The 18997-nt window shown below is 44.0% G+C and overlaps 1 protein-coding gene across 1 annotated transcript in view; it reads left to right on the forward strand.

Moving 5' to 3' along the window:
- The first annotated feature begins 74 nt into the window (after positions 1-74).
- Positions 75-18997, forward strand: part of PEBP4 (phosphatidylethanolamine binding protein 4) — a 338336-nt gene continuing 319413 nt past the window's right edge. The window contains exons 1-4 of the mRNA XM_076066370.1: positions 75-109; positions 4609-4638; positions 6681-6810; positions 8162-8294. Of these exons, the coding sequence (XP_075922485.1) occupies positions 4626-4638; positions 6681-6810; positions 8162-8294 (276 nt within the window). The 5' untranslated portion in view covers positions 75-109; positions 4609-4625. The remainder of the gene's footprint in view (positions 110-4608; positions 4639-6680; positions 6811-8161; positions 8295-18997) is intronic.

The following is an 18997-nucleotide window of genomic DNA, read 5'->3' on the forward strand; positions in this document are numbered from 1 at the left end:
ACGACGCACGAGTTGCGGCGCATGATTATCGCCGCGTGACGTCATCGCGTACCCCGCCCCACCCCCTGCCGACGCGGTGCGGTGGGAGAGAGCCGTCGCCGTGCGTACGGTGGGGTAGGTGGGTGGTTGTGTTTGGTGGTGGGTGGTTGTGTTTGGTGGTGGGTGGTTGTGTTTGGTGGTGGGTGGTTGTGTTTGGTGGTGGGTGGTTGTGTTTGGTGGTGGGTGGTTGTGTTTGGTGGTGGGTGGTTGTGTTTGGTGGTGGGTGGTTGTGTTTGGTGGTGGGTGGTTGTGTTTGGTGGTGGGTGGTTGTGTTTGGTGGTGGGTGGTTGTGTTTGGTGGTGGGTGGTTGTGTTTGGTGGTGGGTGGTTGTGTTTGGTGGTGGGTGGTTGTGTTTGGTGGTGGGTGGTTGTGTTTGGTGGTGGGTGGTTGTGTTTGGTGGTGGGTGGTTGTGTTTGGTGGTGGGTGGTTGTGTTTGGTGGTGGGTGGTTGTGTTTGGTGGTGGGTGGTTGTGTTTGGTGGTGGGTGGTTGTGTTTGGTGGTGGGTGGTTGTGTTTGGTGGTGGGTGGTTGTGTTTGGTGGTGGGTGGTTGTGTTTGGTGGTGGGTGGTTGTGTTTGGTGGTGGGTGGTTGTGTTTGGTGGTGGGTGGTTGTGTTTGGTGGTGGGTGGTTGTGTTTGGTGGTGGGTGGTTGTGTTTGGTGGTGGGTGGTTGTGTTTGGTGGTGGGTGGTTGTGTTTGGTGGTGGGTGGTTGTGTTTGGTGGTGGGTGGTTGTGTTTGGTGGTGGGTGGTTGTGTTTGGTGGTGGGTGGTTGTGTTTGGTGGTGGGTGGTTGTGTTTGGTGGTGGGTGGTTGTGTTTGGTGGTGGGTGGTTGTGTTTGGTGGTGGGTGGTTGTGTTTGGTGGTGGGTGGTTGTGTTTGGTGGTGGGTGGTTGTGTTTGGTGGTGGGTGGTTGTGTTTGGTGGTGGGTGGTTGTGTTTGGTGGTGGGTGGTTGTGTTTGGTGGTGGGTGGTTGTGTTTGGTGGTGGGTGGTTGTGTTTGGTGGTGGGTGGTTGTGTTTGGTGGTGGGTGGTTGTGTTTGGTGGTGGGTGGTTGTGTTTGGTGGTGGGTGGTTGTGTTTGGTGGTGGGTGGTTGTGTTTGGTGGTGGGTGGTTGTGTTTGGTGGTGGGTGGTTGTGTTTGGTGGTGGGTGGTTGTGTTTGGTGGTGGGTGGTTGTGTTTGGTGGTGGGTGGTTGTGTTTGGTGGTGGGTGGTTGTGTTTGGTGGTGGGTGGTTGTGTTTGGTGGTGGGTGGTTGTGTTTGGTGGTGGGTGGTTGTGTTTGGTGGTGGGTGGTTGTGTTTGGTGGTGGGTGGTTGTGTTTGGTGGTGGGTGGTTGTGTTTGGTGGTGGGTGGTTGTGTTTGGTGGTGGGTGGTTGTGTTTGGTGGTGGGTGGTTGTGTTTGGTGGTGGGTGGTTGTGTTTGGTGGTGGGTGGTTGTGTTTGGTGGTGGGTGGTTGTGTTTGGTGGTGGGTGGTTGTGTTTGGTGGTGGGTGGTTGTGTTTGGTGGTGGGTGGTTGTGTTTGGTGGTGGGTGGTTGTGTTTGGTGGTGGGTGGTTGTGTTTGGTGGTGGGTGGTTGTGTTTGGTGGTGGGTGGTTGTGTTTGGTGGTGGGTGGTTGTGTTTGGTGGTGGGTGGTTGTGTTTGGTGGTGGGTGGTTGTGTTTGGTGGTGGGTGGTTGTGTTTGGTGGTGGGTGGTTGTGTTTGGTGGTGGGTGGTTGTGTTTGGTGGTGGGTGGTTGTGTTTGGTGGTGGGTGGTTGTGTTTGGTGGTGGGTGGTTGTGTTTGGTGGTGGGTGGTTGTGTTTGGTGGTGGGTGGTTGTGTTTGGTGGTGGGTGGTTGTGTTTGGTGGTGGGTGGTTGTGTTTGGTGGTGGGTGGTTGTGTTTGGTGGTGGGTGGTTGTGTTTGGTGGTGGGTGGTTGTGTTTGGTGGTGGGTGGTTGTGTTTGGTGGTGGGTGGTTGTGTTTGGTGGTGGGTGCTTGTGTTTGGTGGTGGGTGGTTGTGTTTGGTGGTGGGTGGTTGTGTTTGGTGGTGGGTGGTTGTGTTTGGTGGTGGGTGGTTGTGTTTGGTGGTGGGTGCTTGTGTTTGGTGGTGGGTGCTTGTGTTTGGTGGTGGGTGCTTGTGTTTGGTGGTGGGTGGTTGTGTTTGGTGGTGGGTGGTTGTGTTTGGTGGTGGGTGGTTGTGTTTGGTGGTGGGTGGTTGTGTTTGGTGGTGGGTGCTTGTGTTTGGTGGTGGGTGGTTGTGTTTGGTGGTGGGTGGTTGTGTTTGGTGGTGGGTGGTTGTGTTTGGTGGTGGGTGCTTGTGTTTGGTGGTGGGTGGTTGTGTTTGGTGGGTGGGTGCTTGTGTTTGGTGGTGGGTGGTTGTGTTTGGTGGTGGGTGGTTGTGTTTGGTGCTTGTGTTTGGTGGTGGGTGGTTGTGTTTGGTGGTGGGTGGTTGTGTTTGGTGGTGGGTGGTTGTGTTTGGTGGGTGGGTGGTTGTGTTTGGTGGTGGGTGGTTGTGTTTGGTGGTGGGTGGTTGTGTTTGGTGGGTGGGTGCTTGTGTTTGGTGGTGGGTGGTTGTGTTTGGTGGTGGGTGCTTGTGTTTGGTGGTGGGTGGTTGTGTTTGGTGGTGGGTGCTTGTGTTTGGTGGTGGGTGGTTGTGTTTGGTGGTGGGTGGTTGTGTTTGGTGGGTGGGTGGTTGTGTTTGGTGGTGGGTGCTTGTGTTTGGTGGTGGGTGGTTGTGTTTGGTGGTGGGTGGTTGTGTTTGGTGGTGGGTGGTTGTGTTTGGTGGGTGGGTGCTTGTGTTTGGTGGGTGGGTGCTTGTGTTTGGTGGGTGCTTGTGTTTGGTGGGTGGGTGCTTGTGTTTGGTGGTGGGTGCTTGTGTTTGGTGGTGGGTGCTTGTGTTTGGTGGTGGGTGCTTGTGTTTGGTGGTGGGTGCTTGTGTTTGGTGGTGGGTGCTTGTGTTTGGTGGTGGGTGCTTGTGTTTGGTGGTGGGTGCTTGTGTTTGGTGGTGGGTGCTTGTGTTTGGTGGTGGGTGGTTGTGTTTGGTAGGTGGGTGGTTGTGTTTGGTGGTGGGTGGTTGTGTTTGGTGGTGGGTGGTTGTGTTTGGTGGTGGGTGGTTGTGTTTGGTGGTGGGTGGTTGTGTTTGGTGGTGGGTGGTTGTGTTTGGTGGTGGGTGGTTGTGTTTGGTGGTGGGTGCTTGTGTTTGGTGGTGGGTGGTTGTGTTTGGTGGGTGGGTGCTTGTGTTTGGTGGTGGGTGGTTGTGTTTGGTGGTGGGTGCTTGTGTTTGGTGGTGGGTGGTTGTGTTTGGTGGGTGGGTGCTTGTGTTTGGTGGTGGGTGGTTGTGTTTGGTGGTGGGTGGTTGTGTTTGGTGCTTGTGTTTGGTGGTGGGTGGTTGTGTTTGGTGGTGGGTGGTTGTGTTTGGTGGTGGGTGGTTGTGTTTGGTGGGTGGGTGGTTGTGTTTGGTGGTGGGTGGTTGTGTTTGGTGGTGGGTGGTTGTGTTTGGTGGGTGGGTGCTTGTGTTTGGTGGTGGGTGGTTGTGTTTGGTGGTGGGTGCTTGTGTTTGGTGGTGGGTGGTTGTGTTTGGTGGTGGGTGCTTGTGTTTGGTGGTGGGTGGTTGTGTTTGGTGGTGGGTGGTTGTGTTTGGTGGGTGGGTGGTTGTGTTTGGTGGTGGGTGCTTGTGTTTGGTGGTGGGTGGTTGTGTTTGGTGGTGGGTGGTTGTGTTTGGTGGTGGGTGGTTGTGTTTGGTGGGTGGGTGCTTGTGTTTGGTGGGTGGGTGCTTGTGTTTGGTGGGTGCTTGTGTTTGGTGGGTGGGTGCTTGTGTTTGGTGGTGGGTGCTTGTGTTTGGTGGTGGGTGCTTGTGTTTGGTGGTGGGTGCTTGTGTTTGGTGGTGGGTGCTTGTGTTTGGTGGTGGGTGCTTGTGTTTGGTGGTGGGTGCTTGTGTTTGGTGGTGGGTGCTTGTGTTTGGTGGTGGGTGCTTGTGTTTGGTGGTGGGTGCTTGTGTTTGGTGGGTGGGTGCTTGTGTTTGGTGGTGGGTGCTTGTGTTTGGTGGGTGGGTGCTTGTGTTTGGTGGTTGGGTGCTTGTGTTGGTGGGTGGGTGCTTGTGTTTGGTGGGTGGGTGCTTGTGTTTGGTGGGTGGGTGCTTGTGTTTGGTGGGTGGGTGCTTGTGTTTGGTGGGTGGGTGCTTGTGTTTGGTGGGTGGGTGCTTGTGTTTGGTGGGTGGGTGCTTGTGTTTGGTGGGTGGGTGCTTGTGTTTGGTGGGTGGGTGCTTGTGTTTGGTGGGTGGGTGCTTGTGTTTGGTGGGTGGGTGCTTGTGTTTGGTGGGTGGGTGCTTGTGTTTGGTGGGTGGGTGCTTGTGTTTGGTGGGTGGGTGCTTGTGTTTGGTGGGTGGGTGCTTGTGTTTGGTGGGTGGGTGCTTGTGTTTGGTGGGTGGGTGCTTGTGTTTGGTGGGTGGGTGCTTGTGTTTGGTGGGTGGGTGCTTGTGTTTGGTGGGTGGGTGCTTGTGTTTGGTGGCGTCGGCAGCGACGAAAGGGGGCGGAGGGAGACGCACAGAGTTGACGTTGCCTCATCCTCCCCCCCCAACCCTCATTGCGCACGCACACAGACGCACACGGAGAGGAGATGCTGCGAGCAGGTGAGACGCGGCGTTGCCTTGTGCAGGTTGCGAGCTGCAGATCAGCCGCCGTTGATTGTCTCGCACTGATTTTTGTCTCGCGTGCCAATTGCGTCAGGTGTCAGTGCCTGGTACACACACACAGTACACACACAGTACACACACACAGTACACACACAGTCCACACGTGTTCTGCGGGCTCTAACGTACATTGGGCACGCGTACCGCTGCGCGTGCCTGTTGGTCTACAGGATGGTCCAAATGTCTTGTGACCCCCCCCCCCCAAATTAACTGACCCCTAACATATATTTCCATATTAATTTCTGTTTTAAATAAACCTTACGTAAAACTACGTTTTAGAGAATTAAATGGGAAGGGGTGTGACAAGACATCTGGACCACCGTTTACAATGCTTGGGCATTGGTGATTTGCTTTAGCTTACCGAAGCGCGTCCTTAAAATTAAATTGTTTTAATTGCTTTCGAAGGCTGTAACTGCGTCGTGATGAAACTGTGCCGCTGCTCTTCCTGTGCTAGTCTCGATTATCGCGATGACTTGCCCCGAACAGCTGCGATGAGGCTTTTTTTTGGTCTTTGCAAACTCTTTGCTCAACGAGGTGCAAGCCCCTCCACTGCGCGCTGTGTCGCTTAACTTCTGCCTGCCGGAGCTGGACGTGAATTTGAGAGAGCTCGAAATAGCGACAGGCGATGCACATCGAGTCGCAGAGAATAGCTAATAGTAGGGTTTCATTGGTGTTGGCGAAAAGTATATGTAACGCTTTTTTTGGTGAATGCACTCACCGCTTAATATTATTATCCGCAGCAGGATGACCGTAATGTGCATCGCTAATACATAAACTACGATCACTGTAGCTGTAAATAACCATGGAAGAGTGAATTTTTATTTAAAGCTTTCGTGACTGCAGGGATTCATATTCTTGGTTCTTTCGGTAAAGTCACGTAGAAGGGAAACAATAAAATAATCTAAATTTAAAACAATAAAATTCTCACGACGTTTCGACTGCAACACAAGCAATCATCATCAGGCGTGAAAACCACAGCAAGAAAATAGTTTCCCTTCTACGTGACTTTACCGAAAGAACCAAGAATATGGAAGTGCTCATCAGTTGTGGTCATTCCACATATGGCAGCGAAGACTTAAACCGCTGTTAACTTTGGACACTTTCTAACAGCTGTTTGAACAACACTGTTAATTTACCGCGAATTAATGTTAATGTGTTTTGACACGAAAGTTATTAATTAATGAGTGTGTAATAATGTTACCGTATAATTTACCCAGGGAAGTTCGGCTGAGCTTTAACACTTTTTTTCAGAAATTTTCTTGCTTGTTACGTTGCATTGAGTTTCTTATTGAATCGATTTTCTTATTGAATCGATTTACTTGTGTGAATAGTGTCTGGGTAAAACCCCATACACGCGGGGGAATAACATTCAAACACATATCCACATCTCGGGCACGGTAAATTGACCACATTTAACAAGAACCTTCAGGGTTTGCGCATGTGACATGTCAACGCAAATGATGTGCAATGTTCCAATCTAGACGTTCTCACTACGCATCGTCAGCTGATGGGCTCCGAAAGAAGCAGCCTTTGCACTTACCTAGAACAACCCAACACATTGACCAGCGTAACGGCTCGCATGTGGCTGAGCTCATTCATGTTCATTAGGCACCACTGTGGCGAAATGTTAACGACCTCACCTGGTACAGAGAGGAGGTCGTGGGTTCGATCCCGACCCCTGGGCGCCTGTTGCATATTTGGAGTTTGCATGTCTATTTCCCTGTGGCCGTGTGGATTTTTCTCCGACTACTCCACATTTAGAAGCATCATGCGTTGAGAGTATTTGGCTGCTATACATTTCCACGTGATATGATGGCCAAGTTGCTTCTGAAAAACGGGCAATGTAGCTCAGTGGCCCTTACCTGGTAAAGTAAAATTAGTTTAGTTCATATGTAGAGCCGCATGGCTCACAGGGCTATACCTAATAAATGAAATGAAATGAGGGTTGTCGTTTACTCGCTGTTGTAAAACTTGAATTTCAGGAATCATGTTGGTGACGGCCGCAGTACTGCTGATGAGTGCCTTGTGCTGCACAGGGCAACAGATCAATGTCAACACATTCGATCCGGACTGCATTGACATATTTCCACAGGATGAAATGCGCATGTGCCAGTAAGTAGCAATGTAAATTTAGTTGTTTATTTTTAGAATTAACTTCGCGTTCATGTTTGCACTTGGCTACATTTATCTTGTGCCACCGGTTGTGGTGCTGGAGTTGCAATTGGAAGGTTCTGGAATCACATCCCAGCTGGGGGTTGACTTGCCCCACAACATCCCTTTACGAGGTCAATAAAATGAGTTCCATTTTGTGGGAAGTCAGATGTTATTGTACATGGATATACTAGCCCCAGTCATAGGAATGTGAAACCTTTATCACAAACTTCGAACAACCAATGGAGATGAGTGCCACCATATTGCTTGATTGAGCAGTGACAGTAAAGCGTGTAATTGAATAGCTCAATCAGCCATTATCAATCCACTGCTGGATGAAGGCCTCTTCAAGCTGCTGCCATCTCCTGAGATTCCACCATGCAACAATCCGCTCAGAAGCTGCACAAAAGCTAATTTCGTTGCTCAATCTCATAGATATTCGTCCTTGTGGATGTACACATGTGAAATTAATATATTTTTTTTTAAATAACGTTTATTGAAATGTCTTTATTTATTTTTAAAAAACGTTACGTTTTAATTATATATACAAGTTCATGAAAGTATATTTCACTGTACTATAATTGAAAATATATTTTTTTAAAGGAAGTGAAGAATTATGACATATTTGTTGCTATCTTTGGTTCTTTATATGTTAGTTTTTCAACAAAACATAATAAACGTATTTTATGTCCTTAATAAATGTTTGTTGTACATTTAAGATAAACTTATAAATCCTATGTTTTATTATTGACGAATATATTTGATAATCGAGGACAGATTAAGTCAAGTTCAATAATCAAGCATCTATAAATATGCAGCATTTAAATATGCTGTCAATTATCAAACATATAAATATGCTGCATTTAAATATATTGTCTGTTATCACACATGTGTTTCAATCAATGGCGTTTGATTAACCATTCATTATAATTTGGCGATTAGGCTTATCCTTAAAAATATGACGCTGATGCAGCAGTTACAGTGCTGAAATGGAAATTAGGTGTTTCTAAGTAAAAATTCTGGTCAGGGGTTGACTCCCATCATCCTGCTAAGATTTAAAATGAGTGTACTACCTTGTGGAAGGTCAACAGTGATCAGCCTCTGGAGAGGCTGGCTTAGGTCATAAAAGAGTGAAATTGGCACTCCTGGCTCCAAGCACCTCCTGAGCACCTCCCCCATTGCTCACTTGAGCCGAGAGACAAGTTCACTTGACTCGTCCTGGTAAAATGTTGCACGTGGTTTTCACGTGACCGTGTTCAAATTACCGAATGCTAAAAGCATTGCTTCACGTCCCATGTTCCATGCATTGCAGAGGTGGTCTGAAAGTGGACTACCCAGAGGCTGGTGATGTCGCCTGCAGCGTCATTACAAAGTGCTACGACTTCCGCTCCTTGATTACCAACAAGTGGCCGGCTCCTTCTGTTGTCTTTCCTACAGCCACGTTGGTAAGACGTGGAGTCTGTGACCACCACACCTAATGGAGTCTGTGACCACCACACCTAATCCTCCCACAATTAGTTTGTACCTGAGCCCAAGTGCCAACCAGCTGAACCCCCGATTTTAGTTTCGTGAAAACAACACGAGCACCGCTCACGTGCAATCTTAGAAGTTACCGAGGCTCTCCATATCTTACTTTGACTTCACTACGGTATACAAGTGTGTATCATCGGCATGTTGATGGAACTTGATGTCATGCGAGACGCACGTTGAAAATAGGAAGGGCCCGAGGACGGACCCCTGTGGCATGCCAACTAGGCACAGCATAGGCGATGACTGTTCGTCACCCACCTGGACGAACTGTAATCGACCATGTAGGTATGACTCAATCCACCTTAGTACCATACCCAATACACCGAACTTTGACCTTAGCCGCCTGATGAGTATCTCATGGTCGATGGTGTTGAATGCGGCTGAGAGATGGAGACCAATCAAAACTGCAGTGCACCAGTCATCCATGATCTTAAAGAGGTCATCAGTGATCTTTAGGAGAGCCGTCTCAGTATTGTGGAACTTCTGGGACGCCATCGGCAATGGGTTGAATCTGCCCGTCGTAGTGACGTGGGGAAGTAACCATTTCAGACAAAGCCGCTCTATGATCTTTGAAATCGTATTCAGGTTTGAGATTTGGCGATCATTTGCCAGGTCACTAAAGCTCAAGCCAACTTTTTTCAAGAGGGGTGTTACCTGTGCCATTTGGAACCGGTCTGGGAAACGGCCGTCGCTGAACTAAATATTTGCTAGGTGGTCAATCAGCGGCTCAAGCACATCCGAGTATGATTTGAGAATCGACGTGTGGATGTAGTCGAGCGGCAAAGTCTTATTTGGCAGCCATGCGATGAACATCGACACCATCGTCTGAAGTATATATTCTGTGTTGGTGGTAAATGGCAGATCGCTTAGCCTGTTGTTTCAAAAGACCCCGGGATGCCTGTGAATGCACATAGAGATATATAAGAAAAATAACATTTCATTAGACAAGTTCACATTTAAAATTATTGAAAAAGGAAGAAATACAACATGGTACAACCAGAAAACACATTGCAGAGCTATTTATTATATGCATTACAATGCAGTAGTGTAAACTTCGATTTTAGCACCAACATTAAATCTAGTTTTTATAGGTGGCCACTGACACATTCTGACTTTAAACAATTGCAGACCATCCAGTAGCCAGAACAGGATGGTAACCAAGGATGTGTTTTTGAAACGGGGTAAAAGTGGCGTTGTATAAATCCAGGAGGTTATTTTATGATGTGAAATGTAATCTATTCAGAGTATGGCTTGCTAAGAAATTAATGGATTTCTTCCAGACAGGCTTTGATTGCCGGGCATTCCTAGAATGCATGTGCCAGGTCTTGTACATTTCCAGGTGGACCCTTGGAGCAATCTTGAGAGTAATGTGTGTGTACATAAGCTAGGTAAGTCACCTGTGAGGCAAGTCCCATGTATAAATAGGTATTAGTTTTGTTTTAGAGAGAAAGCTGTAGCTGGACAGATCTGCTTCCACTTTTCAATTCCATTTAACTTTGCACTGTGACTCGTGAGCGTTCGGCCTTCTTTGCCTTGTTCAGAAGTCATGAGTGAATAGCGACAACATTGTTTCTAAAAGGATAACTAAACGTGCAGCATTTGGATGTTCACTGGTGAGAGTTGAAACATTTACCTGTTGGCTTGCGTGACATAGTTGACGTAAGATTATTACTGTATCTTGAAAATCGAGGGGAGAATTCTGCTTCACTTTTTTGTCAGTTTCTGTTCACATTTTTTACCCAGTCTGACCGGCTTTTCACCAATTTGCACTTTGAGGCCTTTCTTGTTCCCTGATGAAAATTATTTTAACTTAGTGCACATTCTTTACCTGAGTAATTTTTTTAAATTGCACTGACTATTGTTCATATTTTCGTGGCATGTGAATACCTTTTGTATGCACATTTACACCAAACTGCAGTCTTGTTGTGCTAAACTTTCAGGTTAGTCCAAGGAAATATAATTACTAAGAGTACGAAAAAATACACTTCTAAAGCGCAGTAGCTGTCAGCAAAAAGTACAGTGGCATAATAGGTGCACTTAATAAGCACGGATATATTTCATCATCATCTTCAAGTGCTTAAGCAAATCCTGAGATCCGTATGCCCCTTGAGAGCAAAAGGCACTTAACATAGTTTATTCTGTAAAGTCACGTAGAAGGGAAACAATAAAATAATAAAAATATAAAACAATAAAATTCTCACGACGTTTCGACTGCAACACAAGCAATCATCATCAGGTGTGAAAACCACAGCAAGAAAATTTGAAAAAAGTGGCGGGTTTTTTTAACGTTAGCACCACGTCCATCTGAATAACTGCCTAATCGCTCTCCGTGGTGCTAACGTTAAAAAAACGCCACTTTTTTCAAATTTTCTTGCTGTGGTTTTCACACCTGATGATGATTGCTTGTGTTGCAGTCAAAACGTCGTGAGAATTTTATTGTTTTATATTTTTATATTTGATTGTTTCCCTTCTACATGACTTTACCGAAAGAACCAAGAATATGAATCCCTGCAGTCACGAAAGCTTTCAATCAAAATGTATAGTTTATTCTGTTTATTTATTACAGAGAAGGGGCATAGGATCCTGCTGTCTATAGTAACACTCGTTATGAATTTCGGACCACTCACTGTGAACCTCCTGAATCAATATTGTTCACAGCCCGAGACAAATATCATTGAATGAAAGATGATGGTGGGATGGAGCGGTGGTGCAGTGGTCAGCGCACTGACCTATTAAACCGGCAGCCCGCATTGGATTCCTGGTCATGGTTAACGACAGTGGCGAGTGATTTATGAACAAGTCCTGGGCACCCCCCCCCCCCCCCAGCAACCACTCCTAACCAACCCAAACTTAAGCAGAAAAATTCAACACATTCCTCAATTAACACTGCCTTAAAAAATATATACATACTGTATAAGACGTTTCGGGCAATAGCCCTTCCTCATAGCACACATGCTATGCTAGCACATGCTATGCGATGAAGGACCATTTCTCGAAACGTCGCTCGTTATATGATTTCTCTTCAGGCCACAGTGTGATTGACGAATGTGCGTTTTTACGTTGTGTTCGTGCACCGCTGCCAACACGGCATCACCAGATACTTATCAGAGGCATGTTCAAACCACTGCGATGACAAATAGGAACAGGGATTCCTTATGATATAAGTCTGTCATCACCATCGTCATCGCGCCGCCGTGACGAGATGTTAAATCCCTCGCTTCGAATGCAGGAGGTAGTGGATTCGATCCCGACCCTGACGCATGTATATTTGGAGTGTGCATGTTCACCCTGTGATCCCCTGGATTTTTCTCTGGGTCCTCCGGTTTTTCCCTCCACATATAAGAAACACGCGTTTAAAGCATTTGGCACCGAATTTATTTCCACGTGACAAGCCACTTCGTTGAGCTATCATTTGTGGCCAGGTCACTTCTGAAAAAGAGCTATATAGTTCAGTGGGTCTTACCTGGTAAAATAAAAAAAAACGTAGTTTAATGTTTCAACAAGGCTGTGAGGCGATACTTCTCAAACTTTTTTTTATTCCACGTACTTACGAGCTTGCTCATATTTCACGGCACATCAAACCACCAAAGAATCGGTGGGACCGGGTGACTGGGTCGGAATGCGTTGTAGCTTGAGAAAGATTTCACAATCCCTTGCTTATGCTGATCTTATCGAGAGAAAGGAAATCGAGTGGCCCTTACAAATCCCTTGACAAAAATTTGTCCAACTGCATGTCTCCGTGTTTGTGAGTAAATGTGTGTCCGTGTCTCCATGTGTGCGTCTCTGCGCTTGTCTCTGTGTGTGTGTCTGCGTGTGTCCCCGAGTGTGTTGCTGTGTATGTCTGTCTGTCTGTTTGCCCAACTGCGCATGCGGGGCCTAGAGAGTGGAGAGGACCCGGGGGTGGTGGCTTGATGGCTGTCCTGCATGATCAATGGAGAGGGAAGGGCAGGAGTTTGGGTGGGGGTCCTTGAGGTTCTCTGCCTCTACTATAATAAAATAAGTAATATTTACAAATACTTTTTTTTAAACACGCTTTAATGAAATGTACCGTACTCGTAATGGCAGAACTCCACGACTCCAGGAAGTGGCCGCAAAGCTTGCCACAATGTAAGGAGCCGTGGTGATTTACAGCCAACGTCAGTTGAGCGTGGACAATTAGACCCAAGCCGAAACATAACATGTAAAAAATAATGTTTAAAAAAATGTGTTTTTATTTTTAATGATAGAATATAGTATTGTCATCAGTATGACATACGTATACCAAGTTTAAATTTCGATTTAAAGCTTTCGTGACTGCAATGATTCATCTTCTTTGGATGAGAATAAAATAATAAATTGATAAAATAAAATAACACAATATTCTTACGACGTTTCGGCCACAACACAAGCGGCCTTCATCAGGTGAAGGGACGAGACTGTCTGGTAGGACAGCGCTGTCCTACCAAAGAAGATATACCAAGTTTGCAGTCAATACCACATTGAGAAGTGGCTTAAAATTGAGTTACAATATTTAAGGATACGACAACAACAGAGTGAGTTAATAGAAAGCGTGTAAAAATAATGTTTAAAAGTACATATTTTTAATTTGTAATGATAGAATATAGTATTGTCATCAGTATGACATAAGTATACCAAGTTTGCAGACGATACCACATTGGGAAGTGGGTTACAATTGAGTTACAAGATTTGAGGATACAACAACAACAGACAGCGTGAGTTAAATAAAAGCGTGTAGAATAATAACAACAGACAGTGAGTTAAACAAAAGCATGTAGAATAATAACAAGTGAGTTAAACAAAATCATGTAGAATAATAATAACAGTGAGTTAAACAAAAGCATGTAGAATAATAACAGACAGTGAGTTAAACAAAAGCATGTAGAATAATAACAGTGAGTTAAACAAAAGCATGTAAAATAATAACAAGTGAGTTAAACAAAAGCATGTAGAATAATAACAACAGACAGTGAGTTAAACAAAAGCATGTAAAATAATAACAACAGTGAATTAAACAAAAGCATGTAAAATAATAACAACAGTGAGTTAAACAAAAGCATGTAAAATAATAACAACAGTGAGTTAAACAAAAGCATGTAGAATAATAACAGTGAGTTAAACAAAAGCATGTAGAATAATAACAACAGACAGTGAGTTAAACAAAAGCATGTAAAATAATAACAACAAGTGAGTTAAACAAAAGCATGTAGAATAATAACAACAGACAGTTAAACAAAATCACGTAGAATAATAACAACAGACAGTGAGTTATACAAAAGCGTGTAGAATAATAACAAGTGAGTTAAACAAAATCCTGTAGAATAATAACAACAGTGAGTTAAACAAAAGCATGTAGAATAATAACAACAGACAGTTAAACAAAATCACGTAGAATAATAACAACAGTGAGTTAAATAAAATCATGTAGAATAATAAAACCCGCAGCACTCCTGGGGCTTTGTAACGGCTCAACCTGTCCATTAGTTCCCCCCCCCTTCACTAATCGGTACTGACCTGCACAATGAAGTACTGTATGGTCAAACAATTCCCATGACCATATTGGTGTGGGAAGGTCTTAATCCAGCATTGAATAAGATCATGTCTGTAAATTACTATGCGGTACTATTTTTTATATTTCTTTCTATTGTCCCCCCACCCTAATCAATGTAATTACTCCGTGGAAGGATTCACATGATTAAATTAATTAGTGCCGTGTGAGTGCACCTATGCCATTATCAATTCTATCCTGAAAATGAATTATATTTTCACCTGGACTTTGCTTATGTAATGTAACCTGTACACAATTCCTTGCTTGAAGAGCTACTGTACTGTCTTTTAAATTTGATAACATTTACTGAATTTAAACATTTGGTTTTAGGTTGGTGGTACTTTTATTACGAGTTTTCGCCTTTTAAGTATCGTAATTTTGTTGCATTTAAACTATCCATGACAACAGAGCTGAAGATATCGCAATATTAAACCAAAGCCTTTGAAGGCCACCGCTGAGGTAGCAGAAGAACATCAAAACAAAGTTGAGCAAATGTGACCGAGTGACAACAGCGTTGGTCACACTCCGCACCTCCGATTAGCACGGTTCAGCTATGTACGGTGCGAAAGAAGTTCAACATACACACGTGCATTTTCTTAAATTTGTTTTGATGGCGACCTAAGACGAGGGGACCACAATGCACTCCTGCAGGAAATACTTGATGGCTCTTTGCATAATGCACTAATGTTCTTTAGACATTTTGCTGTCTCGTTTGAAATACATATGATTTTCCAGCCTGCAGTATTATTCTGATACTATGGATGTTTTTTTTAATCATCATTTACAGATTGGATAATAGGCTGACAACAACTTTTCAATTGTGATGCAGTGTACGGCAATACCAAATTACAAACAGTAGAGGGCGATCTGGTATTAAAATTGTGGCTTTAATACTACCACGGGTGCATTTGTGAATCTGTCACTCCTGCGGGTGGAACACATTGAAATATATGCAAATATTTTTACAAATATTACATTTTGTTCATACATGCTTACATTTCTACATATTTTTCATGCACACAGGCAATATGCTGATTTTCAGCCACATATAGTGTGCCAATTTTATCCTTGATTCATAGCCACCTATTCTTTGAGGTTGTTCATTGTGGGTACAGACGAGAATTCGTGTCATTAATTGAGAAAAATTGTTGATGGAATCGTCAAATATTTTTTCTTTTTTAAAAAACATCATCTTACAAAAATGAGTATTTTTTGGGGCCGGATGGTGTATAAATGACGATTTTAAAATGTCGAATTCTACTCTATTTTCGTTTTATGTGTGACTGTTATGCGTGTTTGGCCGCTCTAGCTCCTCTTGATGATTTGTTATTCTATAAATATGGAACCTATAACTTAGCTCCAATTCACAAAGGTCCCTTTAGCCAGTTGCATTACCTACACATGCATTGACTTTCATCGTCCAGGAGAGGGCAACTACTCCCCATTGTCTTCCAGCACAACGGGTATTTATCACGTAGACCAACTGTGCCAGTTCGTTAATTCATCTGTGATGCATTGCACTCCCTTCAGCATACGTGACATGGTTGGAGATAACAAATGATGATTATTTTCTTAAAAGTTCAGAATCCCGTTTTGCAGAGTATTAGTGGAGAAACCTGCCTTTATGTCCGTTGATACGTCTACACTAGTTTCTGTTCCTTTATGCAGTCGTGTAAACTTCAATGTTAGTACCAACATTACATTTGGTTTTCATAGGTGGTAACCGACACACTCCGACTAGAAATAATTGAAAACCATCCAGTGCCCAGCACAGGATGGTTACCATGGATGTTTATTTTTTTTTATCAGAGTAAAATTGGTGTTGTCATATAAACCCAGGAGGGCATTTTGTGATGTGAAGAATAATCCCTGCAGAATATGGCTCGCTAAGAAATTAATTATTTTTTTTCCAGGTAGGACCCGATTGCTGTGCATTCCCAGAATGTGTGTGCCAGGGTCTTGTCCATTTGCAGGTGGGCACTTGGAGCAATCTTGAGAGTAATGTGTGTGGTACATGAGCTACAGTAGGTAAGTCGCCCATAAGGCAAGTCCTTTGTAGGAATCGGTATTAGTTCTGTTTCAGAGAGAAAGCTGTGGCTGGCCAGATTTGCTTCCACTTTTCAATACCATTTAGCTTTGCGCTGTGACTCAGGAGCGTTCGGTCTTCTGTCATTCTTTGCCTTTGGAAGTAATGAGTGAATAGGGACAACTTTGTTGCTGAAAGGGTAACTAAGCATGCGGTATTTGGATGTTAACTGGTGAGAGTTGAAACATTTACCTGCTGAATGGCGTGACATGAGATTATTATTATCTTGAAAACTTGTGGAATCCCGTTTTTGCACTGTGTTTGGGGAGAAATCTGCTTTCATATCCATGCCATGTTTTTGTTGGTTTTCTCTTCTGATATTTTTCCTAGTCTGACCGGTTCTTCATTCCACAAGATTTTGTCTGTTATAAGTTACACGTGCTCTATCTGGTTTCAGGATTTTTTTCTGGAGGTAAAAAAAAAATCACACATGATCATGCAGCACTTACGACATAATTACAAAATATCTGTCTTGAAAATAATCATTAGCCCTGCTCTATCTGATGTTGAATAAAGACATCCCCAAGCCGTCAACATCTCTAATCGTTCCATAATGCAACAATCTCGGACCTGCGCATGATGTGATATTATTACTCCATAGCAGTGGTCATCCTCTCGGCCATGTTCCCTCCTCTGACTGCTACTGCATCGTTAGACTCGACCATTGTCAGAATTTATTGCAATGAATGACAAGTCAGTGCCTCCTTACTCACGTGTGCATTAGCTGATGCTCATGTTTTTTGGCAGTCTTGAGCCCCTGCTGACAATTCCACATTCTCCTAATGGGGACCAGTCTACCCAAAGAATGATCATCGTCAACTTCCGTCAAAGTGATACACCTTTAATGTTCCCCAATGGATGATCGGTTAAGTTGATCTCCAGCCACGAGTAGAATCAGATGGCGAATGGACTCATTTACCACGTTTCCACACGACCGAATATAGCAAATGAAAACACTTGCATCGTCTTACAAACTACACACAACAGGCACATTGCGCGCACACACACACACACACGTGGGCCGATGTGTCTTTCATTCACCGTTTTAGCCACATTCCTTTGATTTACGAATAAGTTCACAGTCTTGATGCTGCGTTCTTTTCCCTTTTAGCGTGCTTTGTGTACAGTAGATGGTGTGGTTTCATTGCATGGAACTGCAGGTTGACCTATTTCACAATTGGGGGACATTTATGGAATCCCGTGGAATGTTATTTTAGCCTCTGTTGTGATGAGTCATCTCGGGGCGGGGGAGGTTATTTCACTGCGGAATATGCACATGTACTGTAATGCCGATATGCATGCATCAAATGCAGTGTTAAAAGGAAAACAAAATATTCAGTCAAGTTACGTTGTCAAAAACTTTGGTGTAATTTGTTTTAGTTAATTATATTTAATCACATATTTCAGTAGTTTTATTATTGTCGGAATTGAAATATGTTTTTTTTTGTCCATAGATTTGTAATAGAATCGCTCTTGCTGCTTAGCTTTGTTAATGGGACTTTTTTCTGCAACCATTTTTTGGGCCAGGGCTGCCGAGTTTGTAATTCAAGACAATTTTTTCTTCGACGGGCTTGGGGCTAAATTGTGATAAAGAGCTTGATATCTTTTGTGAGCCTTGAACATTAAAGTGGACTTGAGCGATTTCTTCATCAAAGTTAATTGCATGAAGCTGGGAAAATATCAGATCCGCGCAATACTTTTCCATAATCACCAATGCGTCGAGGCGCGTGTTTTAATTAAACAGGCGTATGCTTGGAGCAGACAGTTATGCAATACAAGGGCAAAATTATGTTCTGCATTAAGGAGAGAAAAAAATCACAATCTGGATTGCTCATTGCTAGAATTTAAAATCAGTCAGTGCACGGATCTAAATTGAAGAGACTAAAGTAATGCCAAGAGTTCTAACGAGAAAAATTGAGATGATATGTATGAGAGTTTTCCTTGGTGCAGGAATGCGTTTCTTGGCGATGGTTTTATCGCTTTACGTTAAGTAGGGATCTAAATGGACACAAGGAGCCATTACTTATTCCATAAAATGTTATGTACTCTCATTTGGTAAACTGTGCTAGAATATTTGGGCTAAATAAGTTTCCCAGTTGTGGATAGAAAATAGAACCCTTTTATGGATGCAATATCCTGTTCTTAACCTTCGGTGCTTTTGGATTTTAATACTCAAAATATTCCTCGGTAATTGTTACAGGTGTCAATTGTAAAAAATAAATACTCATCCACTGTTAGCAGTATCGTGTATTTCCAATGCCATCAAATAATGTTTGTAAAGCAAGTATCAATGTACAGGATTCTGCCTGCTGTGTAGTGGACTTTAAAGACCACGTGGCATTATCATTTTAGGGAGCAGGCCCATTTGTTATAGCCTGAAACACTCCATTTCATAGCCATAATTTCAGCTCCATGAGTCATGCTTTAAATCGGTGTAACTTAACGCCAGTAATACTTTACAATTGCCCATTTGGCAATGTATTTACTTAATTGGTAGTGGATTCATAGTGCGTAGAGGATTAGGGAAATCTAATTTGTGTGTTGCCGATACCACTGAAATTGTAGTCCACGTTTGATTCGTATTGCAGACTGACATTTGAGATGATATTGTGACGAGATGGACCTGGTGTCACATACCTGTAAATCGGTATTTCCATTGCATAGGCCTGTCTCTCAATATGATGAGGAATATTGACTTATTACAGAGTGGTAGTTGTTTTATTGCCTTTGGGAGGGGGCGGTGATAGGCAAAGTCGACCTCGGATGCAGACTATGAACGTCAGTTTTTTTTCTTCATACAGATGATTAATCACTTTGAATAATTGTGAGGTTGAAATATGTGAATTTTAGAGTCCTACATATTTGACTGTCCTGTTAGGACTCTATGGTGTTTGCACTGTCCTAGGAACCCAGTGACCCAAGTTTAATTCCCATCCATGGCTAACGGTGGTGAGTGATATCTGAATCAATTCTGGGCTAGATTGACT

This window comes from Petromyzon marinus, chromosome 11 (genome assembly GCF_048934315.1).
Source record: "Petromyzon marinus isolate PM22_M1 ecotype Great Lakes invasive population chromosome 11, UKy_Petmar_22M1.pri1.0, whole genome shotgun sequence".
NCBI lineage: Eukaryota > Metazoa > Chordata > Hyperoartia > Petromyzontiformes > Petromyzontidae > Petromyzon > Petromyzon marinus.